The sequence below is a fragment of the Micropterus salmoides genome, unplaced genomic scaffold (genome assembly GCF_014851395.1).
Source record: "Micropterus salmoides isolate LMB-PRFRI ecotype aquatic unplaced genomic scaffold, ASM1485139v1 Ms_hic_scaffold_15, whole genome shotgun sequence".
NCBI lineage: Eukaryota > Metazoa > Chordata > Actinopteri > Centrarchiformes > Centrarchidae > Micropterus > Micropterus salmoides.
The window spans coordinates 24,714,965-24,734,702 of NW_024040596.1; the positions used below are offsets into that span (position 1 = coordinate 24,714,965).

The 19,738-nt window shown below is 40.5% G+C and overlaps 1 protein-coding gene across 2 annotated transcripts in view; it reads right to left on the bottom strand.

Moving 5' to 3' along the window:
* Window positions 1–19,738, bottom strand: part of man1a2 (mannosidase, alpha, class 1A, member 2) — a 161,325-nt gene that overhangs the window by 116,176 nt on the left and 25,411 nt on the right. For both annotated transcript variants that reach the window (XM_038721213.1, XM_038721211.1), the window contains exon 2: window positions 16,967–17,228. In XM_038721213.1, coding sequence (XP_038577141.1) covers window positions 16,967–17,228 — 262 coding nt within the window. The remainder of the gene's footprint in view (window positions 1–16,966; window positions 17,229–19,738) is intronic.

Genomic DNA, 19,738 nt, shown 5'->3' on the forward strand with positions numbered 1-19,738 from the left:
CCGTTTTGCTCCCAGCGTGACGAATGGAGCCTTTTACACCAATGCACAGCAAGTATGATAATAAACACATTTAACACAAACTGAGAAACATTTTGAAGCTCCCTCTTTGTGTTTTACTTTAGTCTGTCACTTTCTCTCCCCCCTCCTTATATCTGTAGACACTGTTCTACTGGATAGAAGAAATAAGATTCTATTCTTCACATGACCTTTGAAAAGAGGCTGGAAGAGATCGGAGAGGGGGATGAGGATAAAAAGAGCAAGAGATTGTGAGATGAGCCCTGACATGAAGGCTGAATGCTGAGAAGAGGCGCTCCAGGGCACACAGAGATGACACAGCCAGGGAAGGAAAAAGAGGCAGCTTTCACTGAAGCTCTGTTGCTCGCTTTCAATTTCAAACCTTTTTTCCTCCTCCACATCCCTTACTCAAGTGGCATCGACAACCTCAGAAAAGTACATTTCCTGTCTATGTGGTCATGTCAGTCATTGTCTGGTTCTATGGACATCTGTTGATTTCCTTCTCTATCATGTTGGTCTACCTGCCAGCAATCCTATCGGTCCATCTGCCAGCCTCGCCTTCTTTACACGCCTGTCAGCTTGTCACATCTATTTAATGATGACCTTCATAAGACAATGATGATGATTACTAAGATGCCACTGATGCCCTGCATCCTGCATCCATTGTGTATTATTAAAGCCCCATTGTTAGATATTTTATCATTATTTGGCTACTGAAGGCCCCCTTTTCATGTCCTTCTCCATGAGGCTTCTGCCAAACTCTTCAGGTTTAGCAACCTAGGAGTGACATGTGCGCATGTGTGGTAAGAGTAACTACCGGGTGCACTCTTAATGATTTAGTTAAATGTTAAAAATGATGCATAATGGAAATGAGGATTACTTACTTAGCATACAAAGAGAGGAGAGACTGCTTTAGTTTGTCAGTGTGTGCGCTACCTGCAGTTACTGACACCGCTCTGTCACATGGGTCAAATTTAATTTATGGGGTGCTCAGATACAGAATCTCTGTAACCGTTGTTACCCCCATTTTAATAATGCAATATGGCGAGATATCCCTAAGAGCTCAGTATAAGAGAAAAAATGTGTGTGTTGCATAAGGTAGGATAGTAGAAACCAAACAAGCTTTCAGCACCACACACAGGGCTAGTGAATATGTCTGACATACCTACCGCTCAACCACCTTGTATTTCTCCCATACCAAGGCATGCCTGTTTCCCTACCTGCTTGCCTATTTATGTCACTATGTGAGAATGAGCATCCAGACGCTCCTCCATCTCTCCCTCTCTCTCCTTGGAGCAGGCAGGCAGCCAAGCTAATAAAGACGAGGGCCAGGAGCTTCATTGTGTTCTTGGCCTAGTGGCTTTCCATGACGCACACCATGCACACACCAAGGTTTATAAATCAAATTAATATACACCGTGACATGGACACTTAAGCATTGGCTGGCTCCCTGTGATCTGTGTTGATTGGATGCTTCATCAAATCTTGATTGGCCCATATGCCAAGGACAAGCGCAACAGTGCAGGGTGCTTGACAGTGTTGACAAACTGCTTATTTAAAGGACCTTGGAATACTAATTGGACATTAAGCTACAAAATTCTGTGATTGATTCTGACAGCTACCTCTTGCCATCACAGCATCTTGGGAGACACAAGATTGGCCAAACTGGCTGGTTCATTCTATTAGAAGTGAACCACATCAGCAACGACTCCAACAGAAAAACTTAGGAGCCAAACCCAACATTGGTGTGATCTCTCATGAGGAAAAATAAACCTACATCAATCAATAGTTCATCCATCCATCGTCAACCGCTTATCCTGCATACAGGGTCGCGGGGTCAATCAATAGTTCCGACATTAAAACTTGTTGTTCAGCACATTGAGACACAAGTCCTAAATTAAAGCACCCTCAAAGTGTTACCATGGACACAAGCAATGACAATGAAGGGATGGTTTAAAAGTGGACAACACACCTCAAAATGTGACACCAACACTGCAGAATGAACTTTCAAGACTATTTCCCCCTGGCTAGGATTTTCTTTTCAAGTGGCTTATGTTACCATGACTGCCCAAATAAAGTATCTCAAACCACAATGATAAGTTAAGGCCACACACAGACACAGTATTAAGATCTAGACAGAACTGTGGGGTGTGTATTCTTAGCAACAGATGTAAAAATTTCTGCTCACAAGGCGCATTCTGTATGTTTCATTATTGTGAAATTATCTAACCCAACTGGCACATTGTTTGGATTGAAGTAATTAATTTTTGGTATGGGCTTCATTCACAGTGTAAGACTGCACATTGCATCGGTTTTGGTTATTAGTCTGTCAAATGCCCAAGCCTGGAGGTGCTGTGTACAACATGTTTAATTGAACATTTCAACAACAGACCCACTCTAACGTCAATAACACTGAAATCATATTTTTACATTGGTGAATCCCCAAAAACGACAACTGCATTCTGAGGAAACTGACTCCATTTGAGTGATTTCCAACATGCCAATGAGCAGTTCTTTTGACAATACTGCATCCCCCGTGAGCGCACCCATCACTGTCTCCAGTTTCATCCAAGAAAAATATAACTGAAGAGAATACAAATCAAAACCAGTGCAGGAAGCATATCTGCATTTTATAAAACCACGCTCCACCCACATCATGTCAAAGGTTCCCATCCTGCATCTCTTATGCTCATTTTGTGTCTCACAAGCCGCTGGCTTCTCCGGCACACTCAGCTGTTACTCCCAGTGAGTCCTGGAGGTGGTTCGTCCTCTTGTCAGTTAGAACCCGCTGTGAATTACTACATCTGGGACTGCGGAGCATGACGGCAACCAGCAGCTTGTGGTGTAGGATGAAGAGAGGCTGTTCAACCCTGACAACTCTCCAAAGTAACACAGACAGACAAACACAGTCTGTTCCTTTGCATGATTCATCATCTTTTCTGTGGCAGCTGCTTGGTAAAGCTGGGAGTCACTGTAATCCTTTCCACAAATACATACTTTACAATACATACTTCTGAAAGTACATTTTTCTACGATTCACATCCTTTCAATAAATTAGGCACTGCAGTAAAATACTAATTTTTAACTACCAAAACAGGTCAACAATTTCAATGGCATGGGTTACTATTTATTGTTAATACATTCATTCATTCATTCTTTCATTAAATACCATTTTGCCAATAGCTGTAAAGAGGTGATCCATTCTATCTAAAAGCAACCGTGTGTTGTTTCTCCTTACTGTTTTTACTGTATTTACGGCAACAGTCTAACTCTTGTTCCCACAGCAAGAGCCACATGAATATAAGCGATGTTTGACAAGCCGAGGCACATTTTCAAACACTAATCATATTCGTGAACATATTTTGGATTGCCACCTCTAGCTAAATCAGTCACCCTGCAAGTATGCACGTAATTGTATCTGCAGATGCAATTATTTGCAATGTAACTACGGATGAAGCTCACCTTTCTTCTGCCTTTCTTTGTTTTAATAACAAAGGGAAGAGTACACTGTGTAGTTAAGATGCAGTAGTGTTGTGTAGGAGTTCCCTGCACAAATGCCCATGATAATTTGCATCTATTTTACAGATATAAATGGTGAAGCCAAATCGTGGGGACTAGCTGCAGGTGTGCCATTCATACCAGTTGCTATATTCCATACCTCATACCAATAACTTCTTGTGTGAGTATATATTTTGCAATTACTACAGAACACCTGCATGGTAAATGTATCAGAAAGAAAGTAAAAGGCTCATACCATCAAGTGGGTGTGATGATTACATAACAGTTAATAACAGAATGACAGATAAAGATAGCGATGTGTTTCTTCCTATAAGGTCAGGCAATCTTTGGCGTCTGAAGGTGACCCTCAGAGTCGTACAGTGTCATCATCAATCAGTAGCATCTCACTCTGTCATGTCCCCAGGTCAAACACATATATATATATACACACTTACAATCACATGTGGTATTCGTGTCGTGCCTTGTCTTATTCTGTGCCTCAGAGGACTGGGCGGACTTGTAGTTGTCTATTATCTCCTTCTACAGTGATGTGCTTATTTCTATGTGGCCCAGTCTCTCTATATTGCTGCTGTAAATTTATTAATCATGCCACGTTATACGCTCGAACTAGCTTTGGAACGAACTGGCAGCCCAGGAGTGGCCCTGTGTTATTAAGGTCAGAGTCTGAGGGAGATTAAAAACCGCTCTTCCCCTCCCGTTCCCTATCGACTGACGAGCTTGAAAGTGAAAAGTGAAGCCTACAATATGGTGCTGGGTTTGATGAGAAAGGCAGCAGCGTTTCGCATTTGGTGAATTTATTTACCCAGCCTGCCCGAAATAATTGTTTGCATTTAATTGATTCAAAAATGTGCAGACGGATTTAAAAGTCTACCAGAATGGTGCAATAATGTGCAAGTGTGAGACAGATCATCCATTTACTGCTGCTTAATGTTGTCCCTAGTTCAACCACAACAAATAAACACTCAACCTGTGGTAATCACACAGATAGAGTTTCAAGAACTTGTAATTGAAAATTCTATTAAATAATGCTGTTTCACATATGTTTCTTTGGACAGCACTCAGACCTGTATTATAACTCAAAAACATATCAGGTGAGTTTTTCAGAAGAGGCAGGTTGCCCTCTCTCTTGATGTCCAACAAGATTGCACAGTCTATTAAGAGCAGTGACCTTCACAATGGCAGCCAATTGCTCGCTTTGCTGCCTGCTCTAGAAAGATGCGCAATCTGCCCCCAGCCATCTCTTTCCCGAAGGACCAACAGCTGTGATTCATGCACCCTTATCCCTGATGTGCCACGGTCTCATACACAATTACAATGTACGGACACAGACAGCCGCAAGGTGGTGAAATATTCATAAATCCCCTTCAGCTGAGAGCAAGGCCATTACTTTTGCCATTGTTTGAAAAAACATTAAAAAATCAGCTTAGCTCCCACAGAGGAGGCACACGGTGACAAGCTTTTGGAGGTTTGGGGAGCTGGAGAGCTGAGCTGGAGTTATGTGCTGCTCTGAGTGACCTCCAGAGTCAGTTTGACTGATTTAAAGCACCCGTCCACCCGCCCTCGTCTTTCTCATCTCCTTCCAACTCACCCCATGGAGGCTTCCTATCTTGTCTTAACGGAGGGCCTTTCAGAAGATGCACGAGGGTGGCAAAAATGTGACATCTGAATTGCTCCTTGCAGTAAATACATTCATGGCACTTAGACAGAGAGTGGCAATAAATTCCCCATGAAATCAAGACAGTAAAAGAGTCTAAATAGGCTGTTTTTATACAGCTACCTAGGCACGAGTTCAAACAGATAATGGCTCATGATACGGTTACCACGGTGTAATGTGTGGAACCTATACAAATCTAACAATTCACTAGTCTCATCATGATGTCACTTCTACCCATTTCTGGATCAAAATGTGTTTAAATGTCTTTTGTCAGGAGACAATGAACATGTCTAAAAAGCCACATTTTAATCCCAGTGATGATGATAAATAACCAAAGACATCTGTCAACCAGTAAAGCCTCAATGCAGTATCTCAGATATAGTGGATAATGCTCAGTGAGCAGGACTACTTTATGGCAATATTTACTGGGTCAATTAGAGTACCTATTTGTTAGTCATTTTGTTTATTTCATTAGCCAAAACAGATATTATTCCTATACTATATCTGTGCTTTAAGTGCCCAGCATCCTAATGTATGTGATCCAGTAAAGCCTATAATGTAATATGTTACAATTTGATTTTTATTTTTTTTTTTGGTGAGTCAAAACAAGAGGATCAATTAATTAAATACCTAATTTACCTAGGTTGGTACCACCAAAAAAAGCCCCTCCCCCAAAACATGATTTTTTTTTCTCTTACATAAATAATTACTGATGAATAATGGCTTATGCTTGATTTCAAATTTCAGCACCCACACAATATTTCTGACGATATCAAAGGGAGGTTTTTAACACAGCGTATTGATATACTGTCTTTAAAGATTTCATACAAACCCATCACTCCATGTTTATCCGAGCTGAAAAGTATAAATGAGTCATCCCTGTGTAAGATCACAATTACCTTACTTGAAGCCTAAAATAACATTTTCCTATTGAGCCTATTTGAAAGGTAGAGGATGAGTCATGTTAGGTATCAAGTGCAGTATAACGTAATACTCACTGATACTCGTACGTTTTGTGTGCATCGTGTTGCCTTGAGTGAGTATGTATTGGGTTATGAATAGCTGTTTTTTGCTATTGTCACTATTCACTTTCCCAAACTAACCGGTCACCTAGATTTGACCCCGAGCCATTATTTCAGGATAAGCGGCCGACAATGGATGGATGGATGGATGGAACAGGATGTAAAAGAGCGACTTCTTAAACCTTAAAAACACAATGGTATAGACCTTCTGATAAGATTATATGATGAATAAATTACCTGGAATGAGTGATACAATGATACAATACTTCTGCTTTATTGAGCTTCATGTGAGACTTTGTCAGAAACTTTTAATACACGGCTTACCACTTCCACTTGGGCAAGAAAGGATGGTGACCTTAAGGATGCTGTGAGAGTTTGAATATGCTAAACTCACTGGCAGCCACTTTGGTCAACATGTTTTGCAAATTGTGCAAATGTTTCTCTTTTAACATGTCAAATATCCAAAATACTCCCACACTGCTGATTTAGGATGTCTCCCTGATGGCTACAAGGCGAGATGCGGTCTCCTCTCCCTTTATAAATGCATGCAAATAGCAAAGGCCATGCAACTGACATACTAATCGCCAAAGTGAAAGTGCCTGTCACATATAACACAATCATTGGTGAAAGCAACACGCCTGCAAAAAGCACAGAACTGCAAACGATAAAAACTACAAGCATTTTTTAAGCGGTTTATGGGCACATTTAATGAAGGTGAGTTGATCGTGCATTTCTACAGCACTGATTGTTGCTTTTTTTCTTGAGAACAAAATGTTCTTCAACATCGGTCCCTTGCACGCCATCATTCAGTACTCGTTATCCATTCATAACTTCAGCAGATGAAAATGAACAAAGGGGTTTAGAAGGTTGGGAATCTTTCAAAGTCCGTTTTGCTCAGAAAGAAAGCACTTCGTAAGAACTGTTGAGTCATCAATGTGTTCACATTTAAAATAAAAAGTGTTATAAAGGAGAATTGTTTAATAAATATAAAAAAGTAATGTAATTACTTGCACTATAGTTTGAAAATCTGTGCTCTACGTCTACATACTGGAAGCAGATGTCCGCAGGATGCAGTGGGGGACCATGTATACAACACCACATGAATACCGTAATAGGACAACCACTTAGCTGATGGCTTCTTCTACCCCTATTCTATAGGGCCACTGACTGATTTTAATTTGGCAAGATGACCACTGCTTTAACAAAATGTTGATAAATGTGAACTGCCATAAAGCATAAAAGATTAAATATTTATATTACCAAATAAAATACATAATCTGTAGAAGTGTTTTGCAGGAAATTAATGTTATTTTTCAGCACTTGTCTTCACTGGAAACACGCTGTGTTTAATGTTTACGTGCACTCTTCCACTGCTATTTCTATGTACCAAAGAGAAAGAAGTGACTAAAGTGGCTCACAAAGACCAGATGAAGCTACAGCTGCTTCACAATAAAGGCCTTATAATGGATTATGAATGGATTGAAGTAACAACATGGATGTGTTCTGTTTGTATTTGCTTGACTGCAGACTTGATTACAGCTGCCACTAAGGTGGGAACGAAAACAATGGGTCTCCTGTTTTCATGTTTCCTGACAAAGACTACTGTATGTTTGGTTGAGTTATGGTATGAGAAGCACTGAAGAATCAAAAATGCTGTGAATAAATGTTTTACTTTCACTCCTCTGCATACCTGTTAATGCAGGTGAAAACTGGTGCAAACTGTCTCAGCTACTACTCAGCCTGCGCAAACAGGTTACAGGAATGATAAAAATAATTTATTCTCAAATTCTAAATTTTTAATTCTGTGTTCACTTCTAGTTACGCACACTCCCACCACATAAATATTAAAGAGATCATATTATGCTCATTTTCAGGTTCAAAATTTTATTTAGTGGTTGTGCCAGGATAGGTTTACATAGTTTTATTGTAGAAATAAAGGAGAGGGAAAAAGCTGAAAAGCATAATACGACCTCTTTAAAGCATCCTACACAACCAACATTTCTGTTGGGTCCCTGAGGAACTGCAGGAACACACTCCCAATTGCAACCCTCCACCTAGCTCTTTGGCATGTCAGACCTCAGAGTTATTGAAAGCATAAAATGTGTTCTGCCCTGCCTTTTCGCTCTTCAGGGGGGAAAATGTAGCTTCATCTATGACACCTTGCATGCAGGTTGCTTCTTCTTTTTCTCTTGCAGTATTGCAGAGTTAGTATGACAAAGCTGTTAGGTAAAACATCTTATTAATTAATGATATACACACACGCATTCTTACTTTCAGATGCACACATACATACACAGGTAGACATTTTGCAAACAGAAAAGATAAGGGGAAAAAACAGTCCCTCAGTCAGTCCTGTGATCTTGCTCACTGATCCGGGTGAAGAATGGATGACCCTGGTTTCATTCGGTCTTCTCTGTTGTATCAATGGTTGAAAAAGAAACAACGTTGGAGAGAGAGCTGCTTTTCAGCGGCAGCAGCCCAGAGGGACAGAGAGCCATTGTAGCTTGATCTTGTTCTCTGCCAGCTTCACTGTCACTCTCTCTCCATCACCTGAGCTCTAATTGGTGAGACTCATTATGCCTCTCCTATACTTAAAACGACTGTGATGCACATTGCCTTACAACCTCACAAGGGATTTAGCTGCAGCTCTCCAGTCGAACACAGTTAAGCTCCACAATCAGGCATTTCAAGAGGTATTAACAACCATCGTCCATCAGGGGTTAAAGAAAAGAGAAATCCAAACCCACAGTTTTTGCGATCAAAGTTATTTGATAACTGTGGATTAATGCTGCGGTCTGTGTACACAGCAGGGCTGTACAGTGTGAGTATTGTTTGGTTGTTGTTGCTGAATCGATAAGACAGAAGACAACGTAGATAGGGTAAGCACGGTCTGGGTTTGGCTAGCTGGCTCTTAAGCTACACGGGGAACCTTTTGTTGAAACATGTTCAATTTCTTATAAAGGTGACGTGCACGTCAGTGTCACTTTTCATGAATGAATGATGCGTGACTTAAAAGTTTGACCTGCTACAGCAAACATTTGAAACGTTGAAGTCATTGTTATGGTTATGATTATTGACAAGTGAATACTTGCTATTTACAAATTAGAGACTAACCACAATGTAGGTAATTTTCATTGAACAATGTTTTAATTAATGAAAACACACAAAAATGTCACTGCTGTATCCTCCAACTGGAATAAATACTAATACACAAACACTAACACACACTAATTTGTTCAACATCTAAACAGTGTGCTGTTCATGATTACAGCCAGAGCAATATTTCCTGAACGCAATGATACAGTAATCATACTTACTATGTAAAAATGTCCCACTCAACAACAGCACCTTATGTACCAATACAGTAGCATAATGGCAACCATGCACAAGATCACATATCCCCTTCCTTAAAAGGTTAATGCCAGTATTCAGGAATACATTTTGCAGCTGGGAGCCCTGCTGACATATAGAACCAAACTTAATATATAATACATAATGTCTTCTGCAGGAGGGACAGGTTGTCAAATATCACCTCCACATGCCATGCAAGGCTGGCTTACAAGAGAGCATTAAGCATTACATGATCAAACATGATTTGCCTCACAAATAAAAACAACAACGTGCCCCTTTACATTCTTCAGATAGCTTTTTTAACCCCTGGCCATTCTGTTAAACTCAAATGATATACTGTGTTGTCTGTGGATGAGAAGTGCTCATTGTTTAGCACGAATCAATACGGCAATCATTATGAAAATAGACGTTTTTATGAGCCTTGTAAGAGTGGCTGGATGAGGGAGATTCAACGAGTCTGCCAAATGACACTGAGCTGAGTTCGAAACAACTGACAGGAAGAGACTGTTGCAAAGAGCAAGAGACGGAAGTCGTGGTCAGAAAGAGATAGTTAGGTAAAAACAGTAAAGACAACTGAAAAAAAGTGATAAAAAAGCAAGCAGACAAGAAGGAGAAATAGAGTTAAATACAAAGATAGGAGAAAAAGCCAGACGGGGGGGGGGGGGAATTAGAAAGAGACAGAGTGCAGGGGAATGATGAAAGCTGAGCTGAGCCCTACCCCTGAGGCGACTTTGCTACAAACACGCACACAGTATAGGCTTGGTGTGCAAACAACATACAAGGCCATCTGCCAAGCACTGTCAAGGCTTCGAAGACAGTGAATGAGAGAGAGAGAATATGAGGGAGGATGCTAGAGACAAAAAGAGGGTTAAGTACAAGAGATGGTGGAGGGAAGACTAATTGCTATCTCTGCAGATATTCCACACCTCCATCAGAAACCTTCGTTGTCTCTTTATGGGCCCAATCCATCTGAATAGCAGAACCATTTAGATTGCACTTAAAGAGGAGTGTTTTGGCCATTGATTTATCTGGGCTTTACAGCCACAGTCCACGACTCTGTAGGGAAAACAGACACATGCCCTCTCCAACGACAGCCACAAATCTGCAATCGTTCGCTTATCACTCAGTCAGAGCTGACTGACTGGCGAGCCGAGTGGGTCAGATCTATGGCCTTCAAACCTAGTACTGCCTCCCAACTAGACAAAGTAGGCCATGAGACTTAACTCTGAGATTCTTCTCTTCCGTAGCGATTCTGCACTGCAATTACCAGCAATCAGCTGTCAATCGAAGGCACTCTGCTTCCTTTTGCTGCTATACCTCATTGTACCTGCACACAGTTGCAAAGTAGTCAGCAGTCTAATGTAAGGCTGGGGCGATTCGTCGACGTAATCGATTACACAAATACATCGACTCACATTACGTGCGTCTAAGAGTCGCTGCATCCGGTGTAGGCTGAATGATTAATTGCATTTGCGATATTATCACAAAGTAATAAAACAAGATTTTCTAATTGCAAAGGCTGCGATTACACTCTGGTCACATGACACCCTAGACGAAAGTGAAGTTGATGCTTCGTCTGCACCTTACGCTGTACCTTGCCTTCTTGTTGTACAACGGCCTTAAGCTTGACAGAAGCTGACACTACATAAACTTTAGTGTCACAGAGGGAATGAAAGTAGCACCCACGACCCGAGGGTAACTTGGTGGCAGTGGGTGAAATCGTCGGAAAGACACGTGTAGTAAGGTAAGCGTATTGTGGCGATCGGCGCCTGCGTCACACACACAGCCACCAGTCAGCTCAGAAAATATCTGTGAAACGGCTTTTCAAACCAAACTTGCAAGTCCGAAAGAGGCCCAGTCTGTCCTGAGTTACTGCCTGGTTACAGCCAGTGCACCGCTTACCTACATCGGAGGCTGCGGGGGAGGAGGGGGGAACTCCGGTGTTGTCGGAGAATTACTAAGCTTGTCTATTAAACACGAGAGGCGACACTTGGTTTTATTTTCATTGGCCAACTTTTTAATTTTTTGCTTGCTTACTGGGATATAGAAAGAAGGAGATATCAACTGAGATAAGGACGCATTAATTGGTGGTTGAACTGTGGGTTTTGTATTGAGCCCTTACTGTATAACACACTGTGGTGAGTTAGTTTTTCTTGTGGTCTCTAGGTAGGCCGACCTGATGATATTCTATTATTTAATGCCATGACTTGACTCATTATCTTTCTCATTATTATAATTTGATACATCTTCTACACCATTGCTCATAATAATAATTCTACCTAATTCATCATAACACAAGAAAGAACAGTGTAGTGCTATCTATCTAATATTGTGTTGGTCATCAAAAAAAATTCCCTCCGGACAAGCTCCAGCTACAAGACCGTCTAAAGTTTGGGATTATTTTAGATAAACACTCAAAAACGTGCTGCTCCATGAGCTTTGTGAATTGGAAATGTCTTCAGCACAACTGCACATACAGGGCGCGTGTCATCTAACGTTGAGCTGTTTCATATTTTCTGTTTATTTAATGGCCACGAATGGGCGAGAAAACAGCTGAAAGTAACATTACAGACAATCTGTGACCATCTGCACAGTCTGTGAATCATTTCAGTTGCTTTCTTTGCCCCACACTGATGCAGAAATACATTTGATTATCATACTGCATTACTTAATATTGTAATAAATCCATGGGAGAAACATTTAAAGTTTTAAGTAAAGTAGCCTAATTAATGTCTGATATTGTTATTATCTCAATACATCAGTGACGAGGACATTTGATTCATTTTAAGATATGTGCTTCATCAGGATGATTGAATAAAATATTATTGATTAGACATGTTTTTGATATTTATTTTGGATAAATTGGTATGTTAACCGAGTAATAGGCAACTTTTTTTCTTTAGAATACACAAAATTAGTCAGATTAATAAAAAATAATCGTTAGATTAAATGACTTGAAAAATAATTGTTATGTACAGCCCTAGTCTAATGAAGCTGTAGCTCTGTGTGTTGCACTGAGCACGTAATCTCCATACTGTGCTCTCACCAGACTGCTGTGTTCTGAAGTAGCCACCATTCTACACACGCATAAGTTGGTTATTTCTTTGTTGTTGTTCAGTACAGGATCACCTTTTAGCAGTTTTTTTCCCCCCACAGTACATGTTGAAACTGTGGAGCCTGAACAGGCAAAACAGATTGGCATTGCAGTATCTGCGCTGTAGTAATGAAAAAACTACAAGCGTTTGTTTCTGTGGGTATTAAAATCAACGGCTCTTGACTGGTATGAAAGTCCATATAAGATGCACGATAAGCAAGGTTTGCTTCAATTTCACTATCATTGCAATCACACAGCAACAATGTACATAGCAAATCAGGTTAGCCATCAGCCATAGGACATTATTGTAGGTCCATCATTTTGAATTTACATTATATTTCTATTTCATCTGACGGCAAGTTGTGTGCCATCGGCCGACGCTGAAAGTCGTGTAGTCTGCATGTGTATTTAGTATAACTTGTACTCGGGTGATGTTTGTGTTTGTAAAGCAGATGTCTGGTTGTTGGTCTGATGTTTGCTGTATGACACGTTATGAATTTCCAAAAGGACTAATAAATATCTATCACCTATAAACGTGCACAGCTGTGTGTTAACCGACGTATCGATGAATTGTTGAAATAATCTATAGAAGCTTCGAATACTAAAATCATCGTTAGGTGCACCCACTGTTTAATTTCAAGAGATTATGCAGTTATCCTAAAACAGGAACACAGTTCATAGATATAGCTAGAACATATAGAACTATGTTATGTAAAGAATACTTCCTTGAAGTAATGAAAACATGGAGGCAAACCTTTTAGTATTAGATTAAACTTTGTGCAGTCTACAAATTGTCTAAACTAGTGTTTTTTTAATATTATTGATGATCAAACCTTACAGAAAGCGAACTGTGCCTTTGTACCACGGCCCATTAACTGCAACAGCCAGCTTATTTCAACAGCTCAGGGCCAACAATACCTCATGATGTGACAGGTGAATAGTATTGGGACAGTTAATGGTCAAATTCGTTCCATTCCTTTTCTTTTATTGCCCTAAAGCTCTCTCGATCTCCAGACAAAGGTTTAATGGCCACCAATGTCCGGGTCGCATAATTAGCAAAAGAGCACAGAGCTCGGAGCTAATGGAGGTGGTGGAAAAGGAGGTTTATTGTGCTCTGTACAGTCAATGAAATATGTATTTGGAAGGCATAAAAATTTGGTTCATTTCTATTTCTGGAGGAACAAAGGGCCTGAGTGGCATGACTGAAGCACAGAGCAGCAAAAGCACTCTGCTGGACCTGACCGATTTCCTTGATTTTCACACCCTCGGCTGGACTAAAGAAGCTCAGAAATGTAGTCTCTACCGTTAACATAACCAGCAACAAGCAGTATTTCATTTACAAATCCCAGTGCAGATGAAAAGAGCAAAGAAGAGCTGGGTAAAATGTCGAAGAAAAAGCGGCATCACATCAGCTTCTGAGACTCAAATTGTGAAATATTTAAAATATTGCACGAAAAATTCAGTATAATTGATCCAACATCTGTCCATATTTTAGCACCAAATTTAATTCTAGTCAGTTTCCCTTCCCTCCATAAAATACATATTTTGAACACACTGACAAAGAAAAACCCATTTTTCCCTTCAACTTCCCACAGAATGACACACAACTTAGTCCAGATGGTAGTGATGGTGGTCGTCGGAAGGGGGTGCGTGGTATATTTTCTATTTATAGCAGCTTACCATGAAACTTTGATTAATAGCCTGGGCTTTTATTTTTTTAAATTACTGAATTGACCCTGCCTTTATTTGGGACAGGTATCCATATGGGATAGCCCTTTCATTCCTCTTCCACAAAACTGAAATAGGCTACTATAAAACAGTTTATTTTAAACAGAATATTACTTCCAATAATATCAAATACACGTCATTCATTTGATCTAGCGCTGACAAACAGCTTATGTGCATTTATTTTGAATGCAGCATCGTAACAAAAACAACACAGTGCAGGATTAGAGAAGTGTGGCAAAAGTTAGCAGACAGAGAGCAATGGACTTCACAAGACAGGATTCACAACTTGGATTCATTTTTATGAAAAGATGTTTTGATTCTTTTGATGGGTGGACCCTTACACACTAAAGGAATATAAATAATCAAGGAACAGACACATTTGGACTTAAGAATTAGACTTTGGTGCTTGTTGTTTCCGTTTAATGAAGTATTAACTTCATCTTCATTCGACTATTGAATTGTGGAGAATCTAACCGTTCTAACGAAGTGTAGCATGTTCATACCGACATAATGATCATACGTTTAAACATTAATATTGGCATTAACAATCTAAGCAGTTATAAAATCAGCGGCTTTCTCCGCGTATGTGACTTTCCCCATCAGCAGCAGACTCCGTTTTATGAAGTCGCTGAAAAAACACAGATATTTCCACCTGCAATTCCGTTTTCAGCAGCAGGTGCACTGCATGAGGAGGAGGCTTGTTAATGACACAGCCTATGAAAATGAAACCAGTGTGGTAGCTAACGAATGACATCTGCACTGGTATGTTCACTGTCGCTTTACCTGGTCTGTGCTTGTAAAATATCCACCGTCTCCGTGTCTTGCAACGTAATAGTTAACAGCTCTCTCTGTGTTTCTCTGCAAAATGTTATAATGGGTCGCCAAATTTTTAAGACAGCAATTAGTGTCATTATTTTAACATCTAATTATTTGTTTCATCTTTTTGTTAAAAGGTGTTGCTACTGTATTTGTTGCAGTTATTTAATATAATTGCCACCACACAGCTACAAAACTGCCCTCACAGCTAGAAAAATAATCAAAATTGATCATTTAACCCCAGTCTACCTCATTACATCCGGAAGCAGACATTGCAATCATTGATCCTTCACAGTCTGAGCACGGGACCACATTTTGAACCAAAGCAAACTAACCCTAAAAAGGAAAGACAGTGACAGACTTACAGACAGACAGATGGCATAATCCCATGGAAAGTAATTTTGTAACAGGGTGGGGCTCAGCAACTACCGATGCCTGATTTACCGTCCACATAAACATAAACGATGACAAGAAGATGGATGCTGATACTCCTCTCTGGACTTTACTTTACAACATCAAAACTCAGGCCAAATGGCTGCCTGTAGCCAGGATTTAAAAGAAAAAAGAACAAAAACACAAGCTCCAGTATTTTAGTCACCATTGTATGGCAGTGTGCAGTGATGATTTCTCCTTGGAATCACTAAGCAATCAGGAAAAGGGGAGTGTGCTGCGCTGTAGCCCATACAGCTTCTTGCTCGTTTGAGAGTGTATGGCATTCTCTCTGAATGGTAATTATGAAGGGAACAAAAGGGGCATTTAGACACAAAGGTGGGTTTGGAGGGAATGGGCCAGCTCCCATGCGCGGCAAGTGTTCTGACTCCAAGTGCTGTTTCAAGAGAAACGATATAAGGTAATTATGCAGGAGTTCTTGCAGGGGGGGGAAAGAGAATGAGGGGAGCAGAGAAAGGGAGATAGGCAGGGGTTGGCTTAGTGTCTATGGAGAGCGGGACCAGATAGCACCATCTGCATTCTGCACAGGCACTGTCCGTCTGGCTTGCTATTGCCTTCAATAAAAGCTGGCGCTGAGACAGACATTAGGCTACAGAAATTTATTCAGACATACAGTATAGCCAAGCACAAACTGGGCCTCTCACACATGCTGGAATTTAAATTTCACCAAACACCACTCCTGTGGATACAGGTTTTCACCCACGGTCTACTGCAAAATGGTCTTCACAGGATTCAATGTCAATGGGGAGCTGATGGCACTGATTTAGAGACGTTTGCCAAACTATCACAGTGGACTAATGCCCCAAATCCTGTGCGGCCCATGTGTCACATGTTGGAGTAAATACACTGAATGTACAAAATATCAAGCTTTTCTCGTGAGATCCAGTATCAGCAGCACTTTCTCTAATAAAAGCCATTAATTCTGATTCATTCTCATCCATTTCCCACATTTTGCTCAACATAGAGATATGTAAATAACAACGCAAAACTAGTTGAGTGGGAGTTTATAAAGGGTCTTCAGTTCATGTGAGTTCTCCAAAGGAAGAGATACTTATTATTTGGTAAAATGAGGGACTCAACACTGAAAAAAAGATGTAGCTAGTTCCGAATATCAATATATGCACTTTCTGCAGTGTTTGTTTGATTGCTCTTGCTGTACTAGTACCTTAAGTGTGTAGCTGACCCCATCAGTAAGAAGCAGTGAAATAACCTGCATCAATCCACAGGTTGGCTCCTATGTACATGATCCAAAAAGGACACCACAGAGGATCTTCCTAGTACAAATTTAATCAAATCACATGTAAAAGATCATCTTACCTCTCTGATCTTGTCGCGTTTCTCTTTTACGTCAGGCTCTGGTGGCTCACCATCACTGACACCAACCACTTTGGGCATGGGGACTGGTGGCAAGGGTTTAGGCCCTGCATCCTTCTTTTTCAGGTCCTCCATGACTTTATTCTTCTCTGTCTGAATCTCAGCCTGCAGCTCCTCACGTGACTTTCTCAGCTTCTCCTTTGCCTCCTGCAGCGCTCGCTCATGGTCTGCCCGAATCTTGTCCCGCAGGCTCTCCTCCTCCTCCCTGTAGGAAGCAGGAAAAAGGCAGCTCTTTTTATTCTTTATTCTTTGTTTGGATCCCCCATTAGCTTTCACAAGGTGGCTGCTTGTCTGATTATACAAGGAGTTATTTTAATTAAGCCTGACACAAAAACATCTGACACATTTGGGGAAAAAAGATGTGCAGAGGGGTTTCTTTTAGAAACCAATTTAAGATGAGCTTTGAGAACAAACACTGACCATCTGTGAAATCGATGTGTGATTGACAGTGTGGGAGATGAAAACACAGAGAAGTTACATGTGTTGCTATGTGAAATAGCACCTCTGCCCATTTTCCCCTAAAGCTTGATACGGCCTTACTTAATTATTATGATGTTGGTAGACGTGGTCGCCAGGAAACCAGGCTAAAACTCCCCGACCTCTAATTCGGATCATTATGGGAAAGACAAATCCATCGGTCTCTAATGGGAAACCAACCCCAAAGCCCCACTACTCTGCAGTTACATCAGCTCCAGGAAGCAGGTGTAGAGGAACCCAATGAGGAGGCAAGCAGTGCCAGAATGAGAAACATCATCTTTGGTTTCACAGGGTGTTGACACAACTCTACCCCAAGAGGATGTGGGTCAGTAATAAAAAACAAACACAGCCGCACGCTGAAGCAAAGGTGACAGGAGGATGATGACACTGTACTGTTCTTCTGCTGAGGGAAGTCAAAAAAATTCCTCTTTGAATCTGGCTTGGCTCTTATGTGGACTTAGACAATTGCAATCACAGCTAGATAATACACAATGTCAGCTGTGCTCCAGATTGATAAGCAGCTTAATTTAGGGGCAGCATTTTGAGACGCATCACCCTATCTCTGTTACATGAGGACACAGGGATAGATCGCAAACTTTTGTGTTTCAGCCGGGCAACTGTACCATTAACTTATTATCATTACATGTGTAGGTCATATCATTTGTATTCATCATGTTCAGGAAATGGGTACAATGTGGGAGGGAGGACGTGAATTTAAACATAGCTTTTATTTGTTTAAAGGTGAAGCTGCGTTACATTTGGCATTATATAATTGTATACTTTTGTATTTTTGCTAGGTTTATCCTATTTGAGTTCTTGCAAAAGGCTACATAGTAAATTACCAATTGTCAACATGATGTGAAAGGACTACGGAAGAGGGAAATAAAGAGGACAAACAGAAGATGAATTTCCATCGACACTTGAGTCGACCCCTAATGTTCAACCCTTTTGAAAAATCCAGGATCAATATGTCCACGTGTGACGGATAGTGCCACGCTCGCCTCACAACTTAAGTGTTTAAATGTGTTAGATGGGATTTGCCGAGTACACAATAAATATGAGAAATAAATGTGTACCACCTGAGTGCAAACATGTGAGAATTATTAATGACCTTCAGTGCGATAAAGGCAGGAAATGTGGGAGGAACTGACGACCTGCTGTGATCCGTGTGGACTCAGCTGCAAGCCTCCACAGAGCTCCACAGCGCTGAAAAAATGAAAAGGCAGTGTTTGTGTGAGTGTGCATGTGTTTCAGTGATGAATTTTCTCCTTTACTATAGTTTATTTGCACAATTAAGTGTTATTTATCTATTAACTCCTACACACGTTTTATCATCCTGCGTATATTCTTGTTTTTAACTTGTTTTTCCCCTGTACAGTGGCAATTTAAGGTCAGCATTTATACATTTTCCCCTCGGCTCAAGTGTTTTACATGTGCGCACGTGTACAATTTTAAATATAATAATGTGAAAAGACAAGGAGTTATGTTGCAAGAAAAGCAGGGAGAGGAATGGAGTAAAGAGCTAAAAATAGAGATAAATATGTATAAAAGGAGGAGAGAAGATTATGTAGGACACAGAATAGGCTACAAGAGGTAGAAACCTGGAAAAGACTTCTATAACCGTGTATCCTGTCCGGGTTCAATTGGGGCTGTGGCCTTTCCCAGCATGCAGTGAAGCAGAGACAGGGTAAACCAAGGCCAAGTGTGTGAGCAAGAGTAAAAATTGGAACAGAATTTTGTTGTAGAATAACGAAGAAATAAAATTGTGAAAGAAATCGACGAGACAAAGAACTGAGACTGCAAAACAAAGCCGACGTGCATGACAAACAGGAAAGGGACACACGTTTTATACTAATTATCCTTTACACAACACAATGTGCATCCATTTTAAAATTCTATCATGACACTGAATGTGGGGCCAACAGAGACTAAAATAAACAGCTTCTGAGTTACGCAACATCGCCCTGGAAACAACTCATAAATATTCATATGGCAACTCGGCGTGTCTGACTTTAATTGATAGAAAACATATTTTGCAACAGCAACATGGCAATTACTGTGTATATGCTAGCGCCACTGAATGCATGCATTTGTAAAAAATTTCAAATGTGCTGCATTTACTTGGTGGCTTCATGCTTATGTGTAGGACATCAGTATGTATTGTACTTCCCAGTTTGTGAAACAGCTTGTGTTAAGGTGAGTGTAACAAATCTTTCCACTCTGTGTGTGTGTGCACGC